Consider the following 16437-nt stretch of genomic DNA (forward strand, 5'->3'; position numbering starts at 1 on the left):
CGTTCCTGTGCAACCTGCTCTGGGTGACCCTGCTCTGGCAGGGGCTGGACTAGATGATCTCCAGAGGTCCCTTCCAACCCCGGCCATTCTGTGATCTCAGCTACCCCACCAGGAACAGCCCGATCCTGGGCTGTGGGAGGGAAGCTGAGGGAATCCCTTCCCCAAGGTCATACAAAGACCATGGAGCATGTCAGCATGGGATGGGTGGGAAAGGAGGAAGACTATCAAAGGGATTCTATGAGGCAGCGGTACCTCAGAAGTAATAAAAGAACAAATAGCAGCAGATTAAAAGATATTTTGTAGTCCGAGTCCAGCCGGACCATGCTGAGCCACCATAAAAGGTTTGCTGCTGCTCCGACCCACCGCAATTTAATTGATTTGATTTAAATTCTTTGAAGAAGAAGTGGGTAACGAATAACGAGGCAAACAGGATTGTAATGCAAATGAAAGAGATGAAAGATGGCTTCAGGGAGATGGCTCTTGAAGGTCAGAGTCTAACGCAAAGCTGCTTCTGGTCACTCATTCAAACATTAATGAGGCTGTGTTCCTCCTGATGCCTTTGATGGATGGAGGGATGGCTCGGGAGGCAAACGCTGTGCTGATGCCTGGCCTTTATGCTCCTCGCTCCGAGCGCATCATCCCCTCGCAGCGGTGGGGAGGATTTTACCTGACGTGTTGTGGGGACTTGGGTTTTTGCTGCCCGTGTTACACTGCGTAAGCAGACTTCTTAATTGGGTTTTGCCAGATACTCCGATGGAGACTCTAACTTCAGAATTAATTAACTTCACTATCAAAAGCTGAGTCATTTGTCACAATGGTTTTGTCATTAGCACCCATAATTAAGGGAAGTGTCACAAAAGCAAATGTTTCACTTACACAAGCCAGGATAAGTGAGGCTGGGAAGCATTTCCGACATGCTGGGAACGGGCACATCAGCGGAGCTGGGGAGGAGCTCAACCAACCACCTCGAAACCCTGCTCTGGGGCCACAGGACATCTTCCTGGCATAGCCCCACAGAGCACCCCGTCCTGCAGCTGCCCTGCCCCACGGCCGGGGGCTGCAGGGGAGAAGCCATGGGGCCGGCAGCAGCGGCTGCTGCTCAGGGGGCAGGGTGACCGACCAGGACTGTCCAGCCTGGAGGAGAGACGCCGGCAGTACGCGGGCAGTGCTGGGGCCAATCGAGCCCTGTGGTTTCCCCACCCCCACACAAACCTCCAGAGACCACCAGCTACCCCAGGTGGGAGAGGCGAGGAGGACTTCTTGCTGGAGGCTTAGCTGAAGTCCCCGAAGGGAGAAGGAGATGCCATTCCTAGCATGCTCACCTGCTTTCACAAGGGCGCTTGCTCAAAAAGCGAATTTCCTCAACAGAGAAAAGCAGGTCTGCGCCATGCAGCTCTCCGTGCAAGCGAGCAGAGAGCTGCGTGACGGTGCGCTCGGCCAGGAAACCCTTCGCAGCCCCGTTAGGGGCACGAGCAGACGCTGGGGGATGCTCAGAGCGCCGACCCTCGAAGCCTGCTGCTCCCTGCCCTCGCTGCGGTGGCAGGGTGACACTGTGCCACATGCCTGCAGAGGGTCTGACCCGGCACCCCACCTCCCTGGCACCAGGGCTCACCCCCGCCACCCCGCCTGACTTATAGGGACTGGGAACCAGCATTCAGAGGGTGGTGGGAAGAGCATCTGTAATTGTGTTAATTAACTCATCTTAATTAGCGATTAACTCATCTCAATTCACAATTAACTGAAGATCCAAACAACCAACACCTTCCCTCCCTCCCTCCCTCCTTGGTCTATATTTTAAGTTCAGCCGCAGCTGCAGATCTCCAGTTCGGGACCTGCATTCAGCCAGGCTCCATTGGCTAATATTCCCTCGCTGTACAGATTTGTATTTTTTTACAGAAAAACTGTGATATCTCAGCATTTGCTGCTGTAACAGGGCTCGGTGAGGCCCCTCCAGGTGACCAGGGATCCCACGCCATGCCCAGCTCTCCCCCTGCACGCCATCGGAGTCCCGCGGGCAAAGGAAGTCAAGCTCTCAGGGTTTCTTTAAAATTATATATTTTATTTTTTTCATACATGCAGCAAATAGAATAAAGAGTATATGCCCATCTAAAAGGAGGTCTTTATGAGAATCTTTTGACAACACACAGCAGGTAGTCTAGGATGTAGAAAAGTCATCAAATACTTGCAGGTGAAATCAAATTCACAAACACAAACTGTTCAACAATAAACATTTTCTTTTTTTTTTTTTTTTCTCTTTTTTTTCCTTGTTTTAATTGCCACTTTGAACGTGATCAGAAATAAAACAGCTTGGGTGACACTTCCATGCATGGAGCAAGATGCTTGTGGCTTCTTTTGCTGCGGCAGGCGCAGTGGCTCACCTGCTTCTGCGACAGCAGAGAAGCTGCAGCACTTGTTGGTATGAGTTCGTTCCACCCCCCAAGACGTAAGCCCTGCCTTTTGAACCGCTAGATCCTCGCGCTCGGCGCTAGAAACCACCCTAGTTCATCACTTGTGCTAGAGCTCCCGGGATTCATTCATAATCATCAGGGCGTATCTACTGCCCAGAGCGCTCGCTCATCTTCCCATCTTCGAGATGACCTGTACGGGTTGGCCACTATGCAAACTTGCATTTATTCATTAAATGGACTGAATGGATCAATAATTCCTTTGGTGACGGCTCTCTTCTCAAGAGAAGGCTGCTCAGATGTCCAGCCAGAGGAGACATGAGCAGGAGCAGCAGCAGGTCCCCCTCGCCATGTGCAAATGGCAGCGCGTTGGGGCAGTCCCCTGGCACCCACGGGCCGAGAGCAGCTACGTTTGGGTCACCGACAGCCCGGGCACGGACAAACCTCGATAGTGTAATGGCTGGGTTGGGACCAGCTGTGTCCCAAAAAGCCATACGCAGCTGCAGGACAGCAGAGTCGGAGCGGATTGGGGTTTCCAATCCCCCCTCGCCTGCCTACAGCCCCCGCAGCCCTCGGCAGCGCCCTGCAGACCACTAGGACCAGGCAACACCTCAGGCTGAGCCCAAGCAGCCAGCCCTGCCTCTGCCCTTCACTTCAGGCAGGTCCTTGCTCAGGGTCTCCTCCATTCCCTTCGCTCCTCCGCTGTCCCCGTGCTCTCCAGCAGTGCTCCGTCGCCGCGGGCCCCCGGCAGCCTCCCCACTGCTCCCCAGCCCAAGCTGGGCAGCGCTTTACACCAGGAATGAAGGCGGCCTGGAGAAACAGCCGCAGTCCTCTCGCCTTTTCTTTGGCAAAATGTCCAAGTGAAAGGCTAGGGCATGCCCAGGGAGCACTGGCGTTCGCAGCCCGAACATCCCTACAGACAGGAATGGGAATCTGCTCCTGCGCTACGGCATCCTGGTGTATTTCCTAATGCCGGTGCTGGGAAAGAAATCCTTAGCTAGCGGGTAAATGCAAGCAGTTATTTCTTCACCTCCAGGAGCCTCAAGCCTTCCTGCCCCATGTCTTCTTCACACAGCATGCCATCTCCTTTGCAAAGCCCCCGCTGCTGCTCGGCCCCCCCGGCTGGGTGCAGGAGCCGTGCAGGTTCTGCTGCCCCCAGCAGCCGCCCACCAGCAGACATGGGACAACCACAGCCCCTGGGGGTGGGGAACACGACTGTCTAATCCATCCCGCCCCACCGGGAAACCACCTGAGGAGCCTGAACTCCACTTACCTGCAGCGTTCAGGTGTAATCCAGCCTGGGGGTGGGGGGGAAGAATCAGGATTTGCCATCGTTTGAAGGCGTCCTGCCTCCCTGGTCCCTCCTCCTGCCTTACCTGGGGAGATGCAAGGCTCCGAGTCCCACCCCACCACCTCCGGACCCCACTGCCCATCGCACCGCAGCCAGGGTGCTCAGCCTGGGACACTGGCCTTGCCGCTAAACCCCCTGCAGCAGGCAGGCGAGTGGTCAGGGTGCATCCCGCAAGCCCCGGGGGATTTTTCTCTCCTCTGCAGCTGCAGGCTGAGATGCATCCTCTGTCCCCTCGCTGAGCACCCTCCTCCTGCCTCACCCGCTGCTCGCCCACGCTGTCCCCTTGTCCCCTGGCACTGCACTGCTGCACACGGCGGTGGGTGCACTGCGGGCTGGCAGCGCGCTCGTGTCGGTTTATTGGGCTTTATCCGTGCATCAGAGCACCCGGGGACTGACTAAGGGGGCTCTCCTGGAGCCTCTCAGCTCTGAGCATCTTCCCGAAGCGCTGCTTTCCCTGCTTTCCCCATCCAATAGTGAAGATTAAATCATCAAATTACAGCAAACGGTGAGTCAACCACTGTCACTCTGCCCTTCCTTGGAAGAGTTCGTACAAATCTCAATGTCTGCGCAGGGCCAGGCACAGCCCATTTTCCATTTCTCCGCAGAAGAAACAGGTCATCTGGAAATAAACCCTGAAATAAGAGTTTTGCAAGTAGCAGAATGGACAACGTCAGAAACGCTCAAGGTACGAGTCCTGCTGAACAGGACCTAGCCTTTGCCAAGCTCTCCCTGGAGCACGGATCTTAACCCTGCAGATACTGAAGATGCCACCGGAGCTGCCTGGTGGCAGAACTGAGCATGGCCGTGTGCCAGCGCGGCTTCCCGCGGGGCCGCGTCCGAGGCTGCCCGGCTTGCTCGGTGGTCCAGCAACACCTGCTCCATGCAGAAGTGTCACCCCGACACATACGAGTCCCAAACAGAAAAGACGTAATTCCCCACCCCCCCCCTCCCACAGCGGCCCCTGCGTGTAACCGCGTCCCCGGGGTGTCCCCTGGCACGGGAGACCTTACAGCAGCATCCTGGCCAGACCCCGGGAGCGGCTTCAGAGCCGAGGATACGGAAATTAAAAACATTCACCACTGAAGTAATACTAATTCTGCAGCAACAGGTTTGAAAGTTACGGTAACGTACATGCTCTGAACATCAGCTGTGGTCTGCAGAGGATGGCGAGACATCTTCTGAAACGTGTGCTGGACTTACGAGAACCCTCATCAGAAACCAGCCCCGCGCTCGAAGGCTTCCCTGGGCTTCGTCTGATGCAGTGTGTCTCATAAACCCTCTCGTCAATCTGGCACAATTTGCAGTTTTTCTGGGGTTTGTTTTGTTTTCCTCCAGCCCAGGTCGGTACCCGAGACGAGGGACTCCCAGCCCACATCCCCCGCACGCACTGCCTGCAATTTAACAACGGGACGAGGACACCCGGCCACCCGCTCCCCGGGCAGGCGGGACATCAGCTTTAGCTGCTAGCAGCCTTTTATCCTCAACGAATCATTAAAAGAAGAAAAGAATTTCAAAAGGTAGATAAGAGTCTGATGTTTATAAAAGATCTACAAACCACAATTTCCTATATAGGATTCCTCGTGATTCATAAAATTCCACCCCCATTTTCCCCTATAGGCGTGGAGTAAAGTGTATTTACATTAGAATTGGTCGTGGTTCAGAAAATATACATATCGGGGGGGGGGGGGGGATGGGGGATGGGTTGCAAATCAACCAAACTGGTATGTAATAAGAGGGATTACAGCCGGTGACCCAAAGGATGCTCACGCTCGGGGCTCACCCTGCTGCGAACCCAATGGCGAGCGAGAGTCGCCACCCGGATGCTGACGGGCAGCTCCTGCCCGCCCCTGCCTGCCCCTGCCTGCCCCTGCCGGCACAGCGCGGCTCTGCCTTACAAACAGCCGCTGGAATTGTCTCCTCTGATTCAGAATTTTTGAAATGATGCAGAAGGTCCCGGGTGGCTGAATAAAACCCCCCAGGAATTTTGGCTGGAATCAGGTAAATCACGACAGCTGTAAAATTCATGGGTGTCGAGCCTTTAAAATAATAGCAGAGGGTGTAAAGTAGAAAAGTTACCTCTATAAATAGCCCTCAGTACAGCCCTTTTGTAGCGGGCGTATTTTCAGTTGGTAAATTGTAAACCGAGACTATAAATGCGTTTTGTTTTGGTAGAATATTAATATCCTTTACAGAGCTGTTAAATTTCGACAGTGTCTTGTGAAAAAAACAGGAGAAAGATTTATGAGAGTGCTGATAGAGTGTATCAAAACTGCAAACTGTTCCAGATGCTAAAAAAAAAATAAAATAAAAAAAAAAAAATCCCACCTCTCACTTAGAAAAAGATTTGCTCTGATTTACAAGAACTGGCATGGAATTCGTTTGGAGTCTTAATGCCTGAGTGTAGGAAAAGGCCGTATGGCGAGGCGCGGGCTTGCGGGAGGCGAGGGAGGAAGACGGCTTCGGTGAGCCAGGCTGACGGTATATACAATGCCTTTAAAAATATAGGTCTATAAGCAGACTTTTCCACACTGATCAAATGTATCCATGTCTTGAACAAAAGGCTCCTCTAAGACAAGCTCACAGCCATCGCAAGCTTCAGCACAACGGTTTAAGATATCAACCATGCTTAGCATTCAACAGAAACGGTTTGTGAGTAGCTAGGGTCACTGGAATCTCAGCATCCCATTTCAAAAATTACAAGGACTGTAGCAATTTGGTATATTTCTGTTTAAAAACTCTATTAGTCACCACCAACTATAGTTCCTAGAAGTATTACTGACTGTTAACTCGAACCCCAAACATCTCCAGCTAGGGAAACCAAGCTAGCAAGTGACACAGACATAGGAAGGCCTCCTAAAACAAGCGGTCGGCGTGTTTCGCATGAGGGTATGTATGTCTGCACTGCTAATCCCGGAAGACTAGTGTCGGTATGTACAAGGCGATCTGGAGTTTCGGACTGCGAGGAGAGGGCGGGCGGTGGCGCCGCGACTACACGTTAATGACAAACTCGGGGTTAGTGTAGGAGAATCCAGCAAACTCGTTCTGGTCCAAGTTCATGATGAAGAGTTTGTCCGTGGGCGTGAGCTCCACCGGCTGCCGGGTGAACTCTTTGTCGAAGTTGGAAGTGTCTCGTTTGTCTTTCTGTTAAACGGAAAGCACAGAGTTAAATGCGGTTAAAGGGGGGAGCACGAGCGAGCGAACGGCGGCTGCACCCAAGGGCGCGTGGCCGGGAGAGCTCTGCTGTCCCCAGGGGAGCTCTGCTGTCCCCGGGCTTCGTCCCCGGCACTCCAGATCTCCACACCAGTTTCTAAAGCCACCACTGCCGAGGAGCACACCCCCAGCCAGGCTGCGGCAGCCCCTGTACAAGAGAAGCAACCCCACACCGTGGGCAAGAAGACAAGAACAGGAGTTTAACGCCTTGAAACACGCAACCGGACAGTAAAGAGACAGGATGAGAGCACGGGGAGGGCTGTGGTGCTCCCGGGCCGAGCATCCCTCCTCTCCTGGCCGCTGCGGGAGAGAGCAACAGAGCAGTATCTCAGCATGCGAAACCATCGCTGCAAGCACAGTCACAACGCACGGGAGGAAGGAGCCTGGAGGAAGCAACATGCCTCGAAATGGAAGTAAACATTCAATACAATTTCAAAATTTGCACAAAACAATCAGCTGTAAGAGCTCCTTTTGCTTAAAGCTTGATTACTTTTTTTTTTTTTTTTAATTATGCTATGATATGGCATTGACCAACACAGTGTTTTATTGATTTGAGGATGTGATTTGCTCCAGGGTTGGGTATAGAAAATATACAGTAGTTACAAACCTCAAAGAATGAAAATTCCACGTATGCAACCCCTTATCATTTTAATTTTATAAGAAGAGCAACTGTGCAGCTACATCCAGCCCAAAAAAAAAAGAAGAAAACAAAGTAAGTTATTGTCTCGATTAGCGCTGCTAACCTGCTATTGGCACCGCAGAGCCCACCAGGTGGGAACGCTCGGGCCATTTTTATAAATGTGTGTGTATCAGAGATTGCCCAATTAAGGTATCTTCTGGCTGCGGGAGGTTATGGTGCCTCGGCTGAATGGGAAACTGGAGTACTGAAGACACAATATAAGAACCCAGGATCCTTCATCAGTAAAGAAAGCCGGCGGAGGGATGCCCCGCTCCCCGCCGTGCGGCAGCGGTGTGAGCAGCAGGGCAGCCCGCGGGCCAGGAACCTGTTCTGCTTCATCGCGGTAACAAAGCGAGCAGGGACAAAAGACTTTCCCCATCTCTTCTTCCGTGTCTTTATGTAGGAGCTGGAATGCGAGTAGCTCCCAGCGCTTCCAACCACCAGCACAGGCTGCGCACAGGGCTGGGATGCTGCCGGGGGGCGGCGGGTGGGAGACCCGCAGCATGGCCCCGGGGCCGGACGAGCCTCATCGCAGAGCACTGCGCTTCCCACCGCTTTTCTGGTTTTACTGGCAGCCACCCCCGTGCCCTGACTCTGTGCTGGAGGTGACCTTCCTGAGGGGTAACTGCGGGGGACCCCGCCGTGCTCACGCCTGCTGCTCCATCACTGACACACGCGTGCCACCAGCCGTGGGAGGGACCGCGTGGGACCCATCTGCACCCCTGCCCCGCTCCTCCCTCCCGCCGCGGCCGTCCTCCCCGCTGATCTCTACTGATGGAGCACCTGGCGGGTGATGTGTCATGTCCTCACTGCAGCACCTCTTGTCTCACCAGCTGCCACCATCCAGGGACACTGGGGCAGAGCCATCAGTACCTTCACACCTCGAGCCGGAACGTGGGCAGAATACGGCCAAGAGGCAGGTCCTCCCTGCCCTCCTCCTGCCAGCCCGGCCAGGCCAGGAGCACCACATCTCAACTGCAGCCGGATCGAGCCTCTGGAGATGAGCCCCGATGCCAGCAGTGGACCAGGACCTCCACAGCCGCTTGGAGACTCCACTTGCTGCAGGAGGCATCCCGTTGGGACAGCTTCAGCCTTGGGGAAGGAAGACCGGAGGGGAAAGGGAGCCAAGGACAGCTGAGAGGAGACGAAGAAAAACAGGGCTGGAGCTCAAGGATCACAGAGAGAAAGGCCAGGAGAAGAGCCAGGACGCGGCTGTCCTGTCAAGCGGTGGTGTCACTGATGTCCCAACCTGCTGGTTCCTGCGGGTCCCAGCCTGTCCCCAAGCAGGAGCTGGGTCTCTGTCTTCGCTTTCAGATAGTGACACTTGGGAGGTGGCAGAGTCCCCACAGGGCTCCCCTCCCCAACACAGAGGAGGAAGAAGAGACGAAATGGGGGCACAGAGAAGGAGTGGGGAAGAACAGACCGGCTGAAGGAGCCAACTTCAGGTGCAGAGTTCTGCCAGGCAAAGGGTGAAGCGGTTGAAATGCAAGCGTAAGCCCACCTTGATGGAAGGCAGCATCCCTCCTGGGATGAGAGGGACCGGCGTGGAGCTACAGAAGAGCAGAGGCACGGCCCTTCGCTGACAAGAGGCTGTTCCAAAGCGGTTGTACAGGGGCTCTTCTCTTGCAGTCCCAGCACGTGCAGAAGGAAGGAGCTGACGGTGGCACCAGGCTCCTGCCCCGCTCTCGGAGGGACGCTGAGCCAACCAAATGGTTCCTGAAGGCCGCATCCACCCCAACCAACGTGTGCCAAGACAACACTGTCCTGCTGAGCCAGGAGCTTCTCCCGAGCAGGAATGTGTGGGATGCTGCAAAGAGGAATGAAATGTCCGCATTTGCTGCCGGCGCCAATGGCCATCGCAGTCCCCAGCCCTTTGGAATGGCCTCTACTGATGGCACCAGAGAGGGCAAGCGCTCAGCCTGGGAGCCCTCAGGTGAGCAAAACCTGCTGCTTTTTGGCAGCAGAAAGCTCTGGCCAAGGTGCGATGTGCCCGGGAGGGGGCTCAGGGCAGCCCAGCTCCCCCTGCCCCACGTCCTCCGGCAGCTTCCCCCTCCCACCCCTCCAGGGGCCGGCCAGGAAAGCGCAGCACCAGGAGGGCCTGGCCGCGAGCACAGCAAAGCACGGTTTGCCGATTCCTTACCTTGAATTTTGTCTGAAATTGGTAGCAATTTGGCCTCTGTCAAAGATGATGAATAGCCTGGGAGCGGGCAGGGAACGGCTACGTGGATCTGGTAAACAGAGAGAGGGGAAGGCAGGGGAAATTCAAGGCTGAAAACGCCTCCAGCAAAGGGCTAATTGACTCTGGGAGGTGACAAGGAGCACGGGAGGGACGGCGTGGCAGAGGCACCCTGGGCTACCACTGCCCAGGGCAGTGGCCTGCAGGGCACGTCTGGCCCAGAACAGGATTTGTGCCTGGACCAGAGAGGACGAGGATGGCCATCCTCCCCGGCCACCGCCTCCGAGCCCCTTCTCCGCGGCAGAGGAAGCCGGGGAGCAGCTGCAGCCGTCGGTGCCGCCGTTCGATGCCTTGCAGAAGAATCCTGCAGCGTTCAGAACCGCAGTAATTCGGCAGAAGCAGATTTCCAGAGACAGACGGGAAAGTCTGCGTGCGCTCCGGAGAAGGGAGGTTAACAGGAACCTGTAATCCCTCTTTAGCTGAAACTGCCAATTGCTTTTAACAACTGCTCCTCCGAGAGCGCCCGGGCAGGGCGATGAGTCACCGACACACGGCGCTGCCTCCGACAGCCTCTGCAGTCTCCAGAAATCCGAAGCGCATACCGCAGTCCTCTCTGTTCAAGGCATTTTAAAGAGATCCCCAAGCGGCACAGCTCTGCTCGCCTCGGCAGCGCCCTGCGGGAGGGCTGTCCCGACACCTCAAACCATCCTTCCTCCAAGGGACACCGGGCAGAAACTCCTTTCCCTGTTGACGTCCGAGCGAGCAGGGTGGCCGGCTGCGCGGCACGAGCTGGTGCAGGGGACGCGCAGGCATTTTGCTCTCCGCTTGCAAGATGCTTCCAGTCCGTCGCACCTCGGTTTGGGGACAAACGCTGCAGAGGACGAATGTGCCATAGCTCCGACGGCGGTGCGGGAGGATGCGCTGGAGGACGCTCCCCTCCACGCGGGAGGATGGTGTGGGCTGCTGCCTGCGCTGCTGCCTGCGCTGCTGCCTGCGCTGGTGTCCCGGGCAGCTCTGGGGACCCGCTGTGCCCCCAAGCCGGCATCCCCAAGGAGCCAGGGCAAATTCCAGCCCCGACTCTCAGCGCTCCTGGCATCTCTGAGCCCAGAACCGTAGAAACTCATTATTGGCAAACACATGCAGGTTTCTTTGACATTATTTCTCACTTTTTATTTTATAATCAGCATCGGGGGAAAAAAAAAAAAATAAAATTGGCACGTTACAACTTAAAGCAGATTGATACAGTGACAGCCCACGAACATCTGCAGAATAGTATAAAAAGAAGCTGCATGATTGTTATTGTTTCAAGAGAAATTCATCCTTCCTGAAACTTTTTCTTTGATGCCAGAAACAAAACTTCGGCTATTTAAATACCTAGCGGCATTTTTTAAAAGTAGGACTAATAGTTGAAACGAGTTTCTTTACAAGCTTCATAACAGAATTCACAATACTGTTCAAAGTTAAATAGCATCCCATTTGTGTTAATACCATTTTTTTGACACATTTAAAGCGCAGGTAACAAACTCAATCGCTTTGGCATTTGAAAAAGAAAAAAAAAAAGAAAAAGTTTTGCTATGAGAACCAATGTTGCGTGGTGTTTACTAGGGTGACCATGGATTTGAAAGCGTCTGCAACAGCTCTTTCAAATTTCCCGTTTACAACTGGATAGGCTTTCTTTTGATTTAAAAAGTGCTCCTTCGAAACCGCGCAATCAGGAGAAATCTTTGCAAACGGCAGACCTGGCTTCCCCAGTAATTTATCATTGCTGCTGAAGACCCAGCGCAGAGAACCACGGCTGCCCCAAGCTGCATGTACGAGCCTACGGCGGCAAAGGGTCCTGCGGTGGGGTTCAACGAACAGCGGGACAGAGCTACAAAAAAAAAAAGCCAGAATCGGCATTTCAGCTCTCCGGAGCTTGGTTTTGGGAGGAGCTGAGAGGCTCAGCCGGCAGCACCCCCGCTGCGGGGTGCGCGGGGCAAAGGATTCATAATATCACTTGCTTGCCACTAAGGCTAGGAAAGCTAAATATTACATTTTCATGATTATATTAAAAGACTAGGGGAGAGCAGGAATCAAAGCACGTGCTGAAGAGATTTCTCCTAACTGTCACGGCCCTCGCCTCTCCATTTGACCTCTGTTAGCCAATGAACTTTCCATTTTCTACAAATAAAATGTCATTAAGCACTACAAATGTGCTTTTCTGCACATCACCCAGCCTTCAGGCATGCCCCAAATCATGTGAAGACACTTCTGGCTTTGAAATATGGTCACTCTAGTAGTAGGATACTAAAGAAAAACCATGAATGCAAGTTTTGCAATGGAAAATGTCACCACAACTGGATGATAGAGATGCAGGGATGAGATCTACACAGCTACTTAGCTCTTGGCTTCGGGTTTAAAAAACTCAGAGTTAACAAAGGAAAATCCTTCGAATTCTGACTGGTCAATGTTCCTGATGACTTCCTGGTCAGGAGGTGTTAAGACGGGTGGATGGCGAGTGAAAAACCGGTCGAAGTTTTCAGCATTGCGTCCGCACTATGAGAGGGGAAGAAAAGAACGTATGGTGGGTGGAGAAAGAAGCGCGCCCAGCCTCGCCGCGCGCCGCCGCTTGTCTCGGTGCAGCAATGTCAGAAAAAGAAAAAGGTGCAAAATATGTATGAGCTTTGGTTAGTTGCAAGGCGATGTTACCTCATGGCGCGGCCCAAGAGACCGGCCAAACCCTCCGGCTGCGCCATGGCAAGTAATTGCAGGAGAGGAATGAGATGGGAGCGCAATTACTTGTTGTCGGTCCCTGCCTACACGCAGCGCTGCACCTTCTCTGTGGCTATGCCACGCACACAGTGGCTTCTTCTGGAACATCCCTACGGCTTCACCTGCTCCGTCATCCCTCCTTTCCCGGGGGGGGGCAGTTTTTGTCATGCCCACACTGCTTGGAGGCTTCTCTCTGCGCCTGCCCAAGGACAGGGCTTCTCGCCTTCCACAGAGCTCTTGTAAACTGCCGCTGGCTGAATGCTTAATGCAGGCACTCGTGCCTGGGAATTTCCAGGGCTGCTCTGTCCCTTCCCGACAGGTCAGACCCTGACGGTCCCCCCTGGTGCACGGCCAAGGCAAGCGGGAGCTGGGGCACCGGGATGCTCCTGGCTGCCAGCTTTCTGCTGCGTGGCGGCCGGGCTCTCCGCACGGCATCCCCAGAGCTCGCCACTGCAACCGGACAAGGCTGGCTATCCCTAAAAAACCCTGCTCACAGCGACCTTTTCCTCTCTTGCCCCCAAAGGCAGCTAACGACAACCCTATTTCAGGCAGGGCAGGAGGCCAAGAGCACTGATGAGCTCTCTGCAGCCAGCAAAACCAGACAAGAGAAGAAACCAAAAGCTCTAGAGTCTGGGCAAACACCTCCCTGACTGGCACGGCACTGCAGGGCAGGCAAACAGGGGGTCTGGAAAGCCCCCGGGAGCACCGGACCCTCACGGAGGGTCAGCATCCCTCGCTGCGGGGCTGCCATGGGGCAGAGGATCCGTCTGGCTGAGCTGCAGTCCCTGCAGCGAGGCGGGGAGGTCGGGAGCAGGGAGACGTGCCAAATGCCTTATTTAATTTTCTTAGCAATCAAAACAAGGGTCCTGTAACTTCTCCTGCTGCAAGCGATGATTTAATATAATAATAATAGCAATAGCTAATAACAGGTGGATACCGGGTCACTGCAGCAGCTACAAATTGTGCTCAATTACCACCTATCACACGCACGTCACATCCCTGCGAACTGCACGTAGTGACTTTGCTCTAACAGCTGGCGAACTCCCCCTCCTATCGGAGCCGCCACACAGCCGATGCTCTCCCGGCTCCCTTTTCTCCCAAGAGATGCAGAAGCCAGCACCTCTCGGTCCCTCAGTTTTCTCTCCTCCCGTTTCCCCGTGGAGAACATAGGTCTCGAGTGCTGGGACAAGTTTTCCTGGTATTTCACTTTCATTTGCTAAGGAAACAGATTTACATTTTTAATAAACGGCAGACTAAATATAATAAAATATTGAAGACAAATACATGTAAATGTCAACATTTCCCAGTTCCTTCCTCTGCCAGAGAGGAGGTTTCAGGGAAGACAACGTGAACGTCCATCAGCCTCCAACGGCACATTCCTTTGGCAGCTCTTGTATGTTCTTACAGCACCAAGTGAGACACTTCTTATCCCCAAGCCTCTAAAACCAGTTCAATGGGTAACGTTTGAGTTGATTTAACTCTAGCTACAGCCGCACTGACCGCCTGCCCCTCCAGCCTCGCAGCCCATCCTTCCACACCATCGTACCTCTCATATTTTGTAAGGCAACGTCTTAACCTACAGCACATTTCTCATCTGGATTTGCCAAGCTTCTGCTCCCAAACGCGTCTCCCGCCCACCACCATGAGCTCAGCACGGTTTCCAGCTCAGCACCCAAACTTACTCAGAGACCTCGGAGGCACCTTCCCCCCACTGCATCTCTTCTGGGCCGCCGTGGTCACACACGTGCCGCGGCATCAGCCCCGGTGAACGCAGCTCCTGCCTCTGGCCCACGGCTGAGCCCAGGCAAGAGCAGACGCCGCTCTCGGTGTGGTAGGTTACAACGCGGTTTGCTCTTTTTTGATTATTTTGATGCAAAAATGAGTTGGTGCCACGCAGGGGAGGAGTTAGGCAAAAAAAAAAACAACCAAAGACAAACAAAACCCCTCCAAACCAAACATGCAAACACAGCGTGAACCAGTTCACCAGAGGGTACTGAAGATGAGGGCTTCCCAAAACGAGCCTGAGAAGCCTTTTCATGCGGCCCATGAAGAGCATTGTGTTGGTGAGGGAGAACCTGCCCCAGTCGCCCTCGGCCGTGGTCCCAGCACGATGCCGTCCCCATCGCGGCCCTCCAGGAACGACTTTTTGGAAATCCCTGGTTTCAAGCAAAGAGACCCAAATGGAAAACGACCTCTCCAAAGAAAGGGAAAACACACCAGAAAACACAGAGCCCAGGTCAAATTAACAACAGAAACCCAGTAAGGAGCTGGAGAATGAAGACACAAGCGCGGCGAGCAGGCTGGCAGGCACACAGCTTGTTAGCTACTCTCGACAAAAAGCCCGAGTTCCTGTACCTTGCCAATCCCTGACTGCTGTACGGACCCCATCCTGAGGCAATTCTCCACATTTTTTCTTCTCTCCGAGCACCTGATTCCCGGGAGCAGCAGGCGGGTGCGAACTAAGAGGGATGTGCCCATCTCCTGGGCAGGTGGAGGCTCCGCATCACACGAAGAAGGGGCCAAACGGGGACCTTCTGGTTTACCTTCCCCTCTCGGTTACTCCAGCTGTCCCCGCGCTCCCCTCCGCAGCTCTGGCCTGATCCCAGCCCGCTGTCTCTGCCGAGCTGGGGAGCAGCCCCCGGCCGTGCTCGGGGACAGAGGGAGGGCAGACGAGTCCCCAGGTCCCTCCCCTGGGGACGCTCAGACCAGGCACCGCGTGGCCAGAGGGCTCAGAGGCTTCGAGATGCCCCCTCTCCAGAGCAGCAGGGCAGCAGCGAGGTTCACAGATGTCCCCAAACGAAAGGCAAGGTTATCTCCAGACGAGCTGATAATTCCCACCGTGAGGAATCTGACCAAGACCTGGCACAGCTCCAGTTTTTTGGGAGGAGCTGGTCGCTGCTCCAGACCACGTAACCAAGCACAGCTTTAGAGTCTCGCGAAAGTATGTTTTAGATGTTTGACCAGTCAGCGTCAGCCAAATGCCCTCCTGAAAGCCATCATATTAACATCAAAATAGAAAATAAATTCCCCAAATTGAAGTTGCCGGTTCCACAAAGCCTGGAAGCTAAAGTCATGAAACAAAGAGACCAGGGGCTTTTCTAGGCCACGTTGTCACTAGTCTCCCCCATCGGCACCCAGATAAAACAAACTATGAGCAAGATTACCGGGAAAATCTGCAGTGCTTAAGGTTATCAGTGCAGTAACACATAACCATAGCAGGGTTTAGCTACTGATCAGCTGCTCACCTGCAGATTCTATCAGCTCCCAATATACAGCGAACGCCTTACGGTGCTTTGAAAATATAGCTGTCACTGCCTATTAGCTGCATGAGATCTTGGTGGAGACACGCAAGGCAGTTCACGTGAAACGTCTGACAGCACAAGCCTCCTTTTTTGCTACAAAGAAATGTGCTGTCTCTTAAAAAAGAAAAATAAAAAAAAAAAAAAATCAAACAAGAGCAACCCCATCAAAGATTTAAAAACTAATCCTTGTGAAATGCTTCCACTTATTGGGACAGAAAATACAAATATATTTTTAATATGTATATTGGCAAGGGATAATTCCCATCATAATGCAATAAGGCAAGAAAACGTGGATGTCAAATTTTAAAAGTTGCATCTATCCATAGCACTTAATGCCCGGCTTTGTGAAGTTTGCAGACTTTCTGTTCAGATGCATAAGAACTTGTCCCGGTCAGCAAACCAATCAGCGTTTCCTCCTCTTTGGGAACTTTCACGTAGATAAAATATATACTTTAAGGCTGGAAATTGTCTTTGGGCTTATAGGAGTCACATCCAAGCCCAAACCCAAGGTCTAAAGGCTGTGACCTGCACCTCTACTGTCCTGCACCTACGGTCCGAGCTGC

The 16437-nt window shown here is 53.6% G+C and overlaps 1 protein-coding gene across 2 annotated transcripts in view; it reads right to left on the reverse strand.

Moving 5' to 3' along the window:
* Nucleotides 1-6395: 6395 nt before the first annotated feature.
* Nucleotides 6396-16437, reverse strand: part of PRKCB (protein kinase C beta) — a 137556-nt gene continuing 127514 nt past the window's right edge. Inside the window, exon 17 of one of the 2 annotated variants that reach the window (XM_063344486.1) lies at nucleotides 6396-6897. In XM_063344486.1, coding sequence (XP_063200556.1) covers nucleotides 6745-6897 — 153 coding nt within the window. In that variant the 3' untranslated portion in view covers nucleotides 6396-6744. The other variant, XM_063344485.1, reaches the window with a different exon arrangement.

Source organism: Chroicocephalus ridibundus, chromosome 8, assembly GCF_963924245.1.
Source record: "Chroicocephalus ridibundus chromosome 8, bChrRid1.1, whole genome shotgun sequence".
Taxonomy (NCBI): Eukaryota; Metazoa; Chordata; class Aves; order Charadriiformes; family Laridae; genus Chroicocephalus; species Chroicocephalus ridibundus.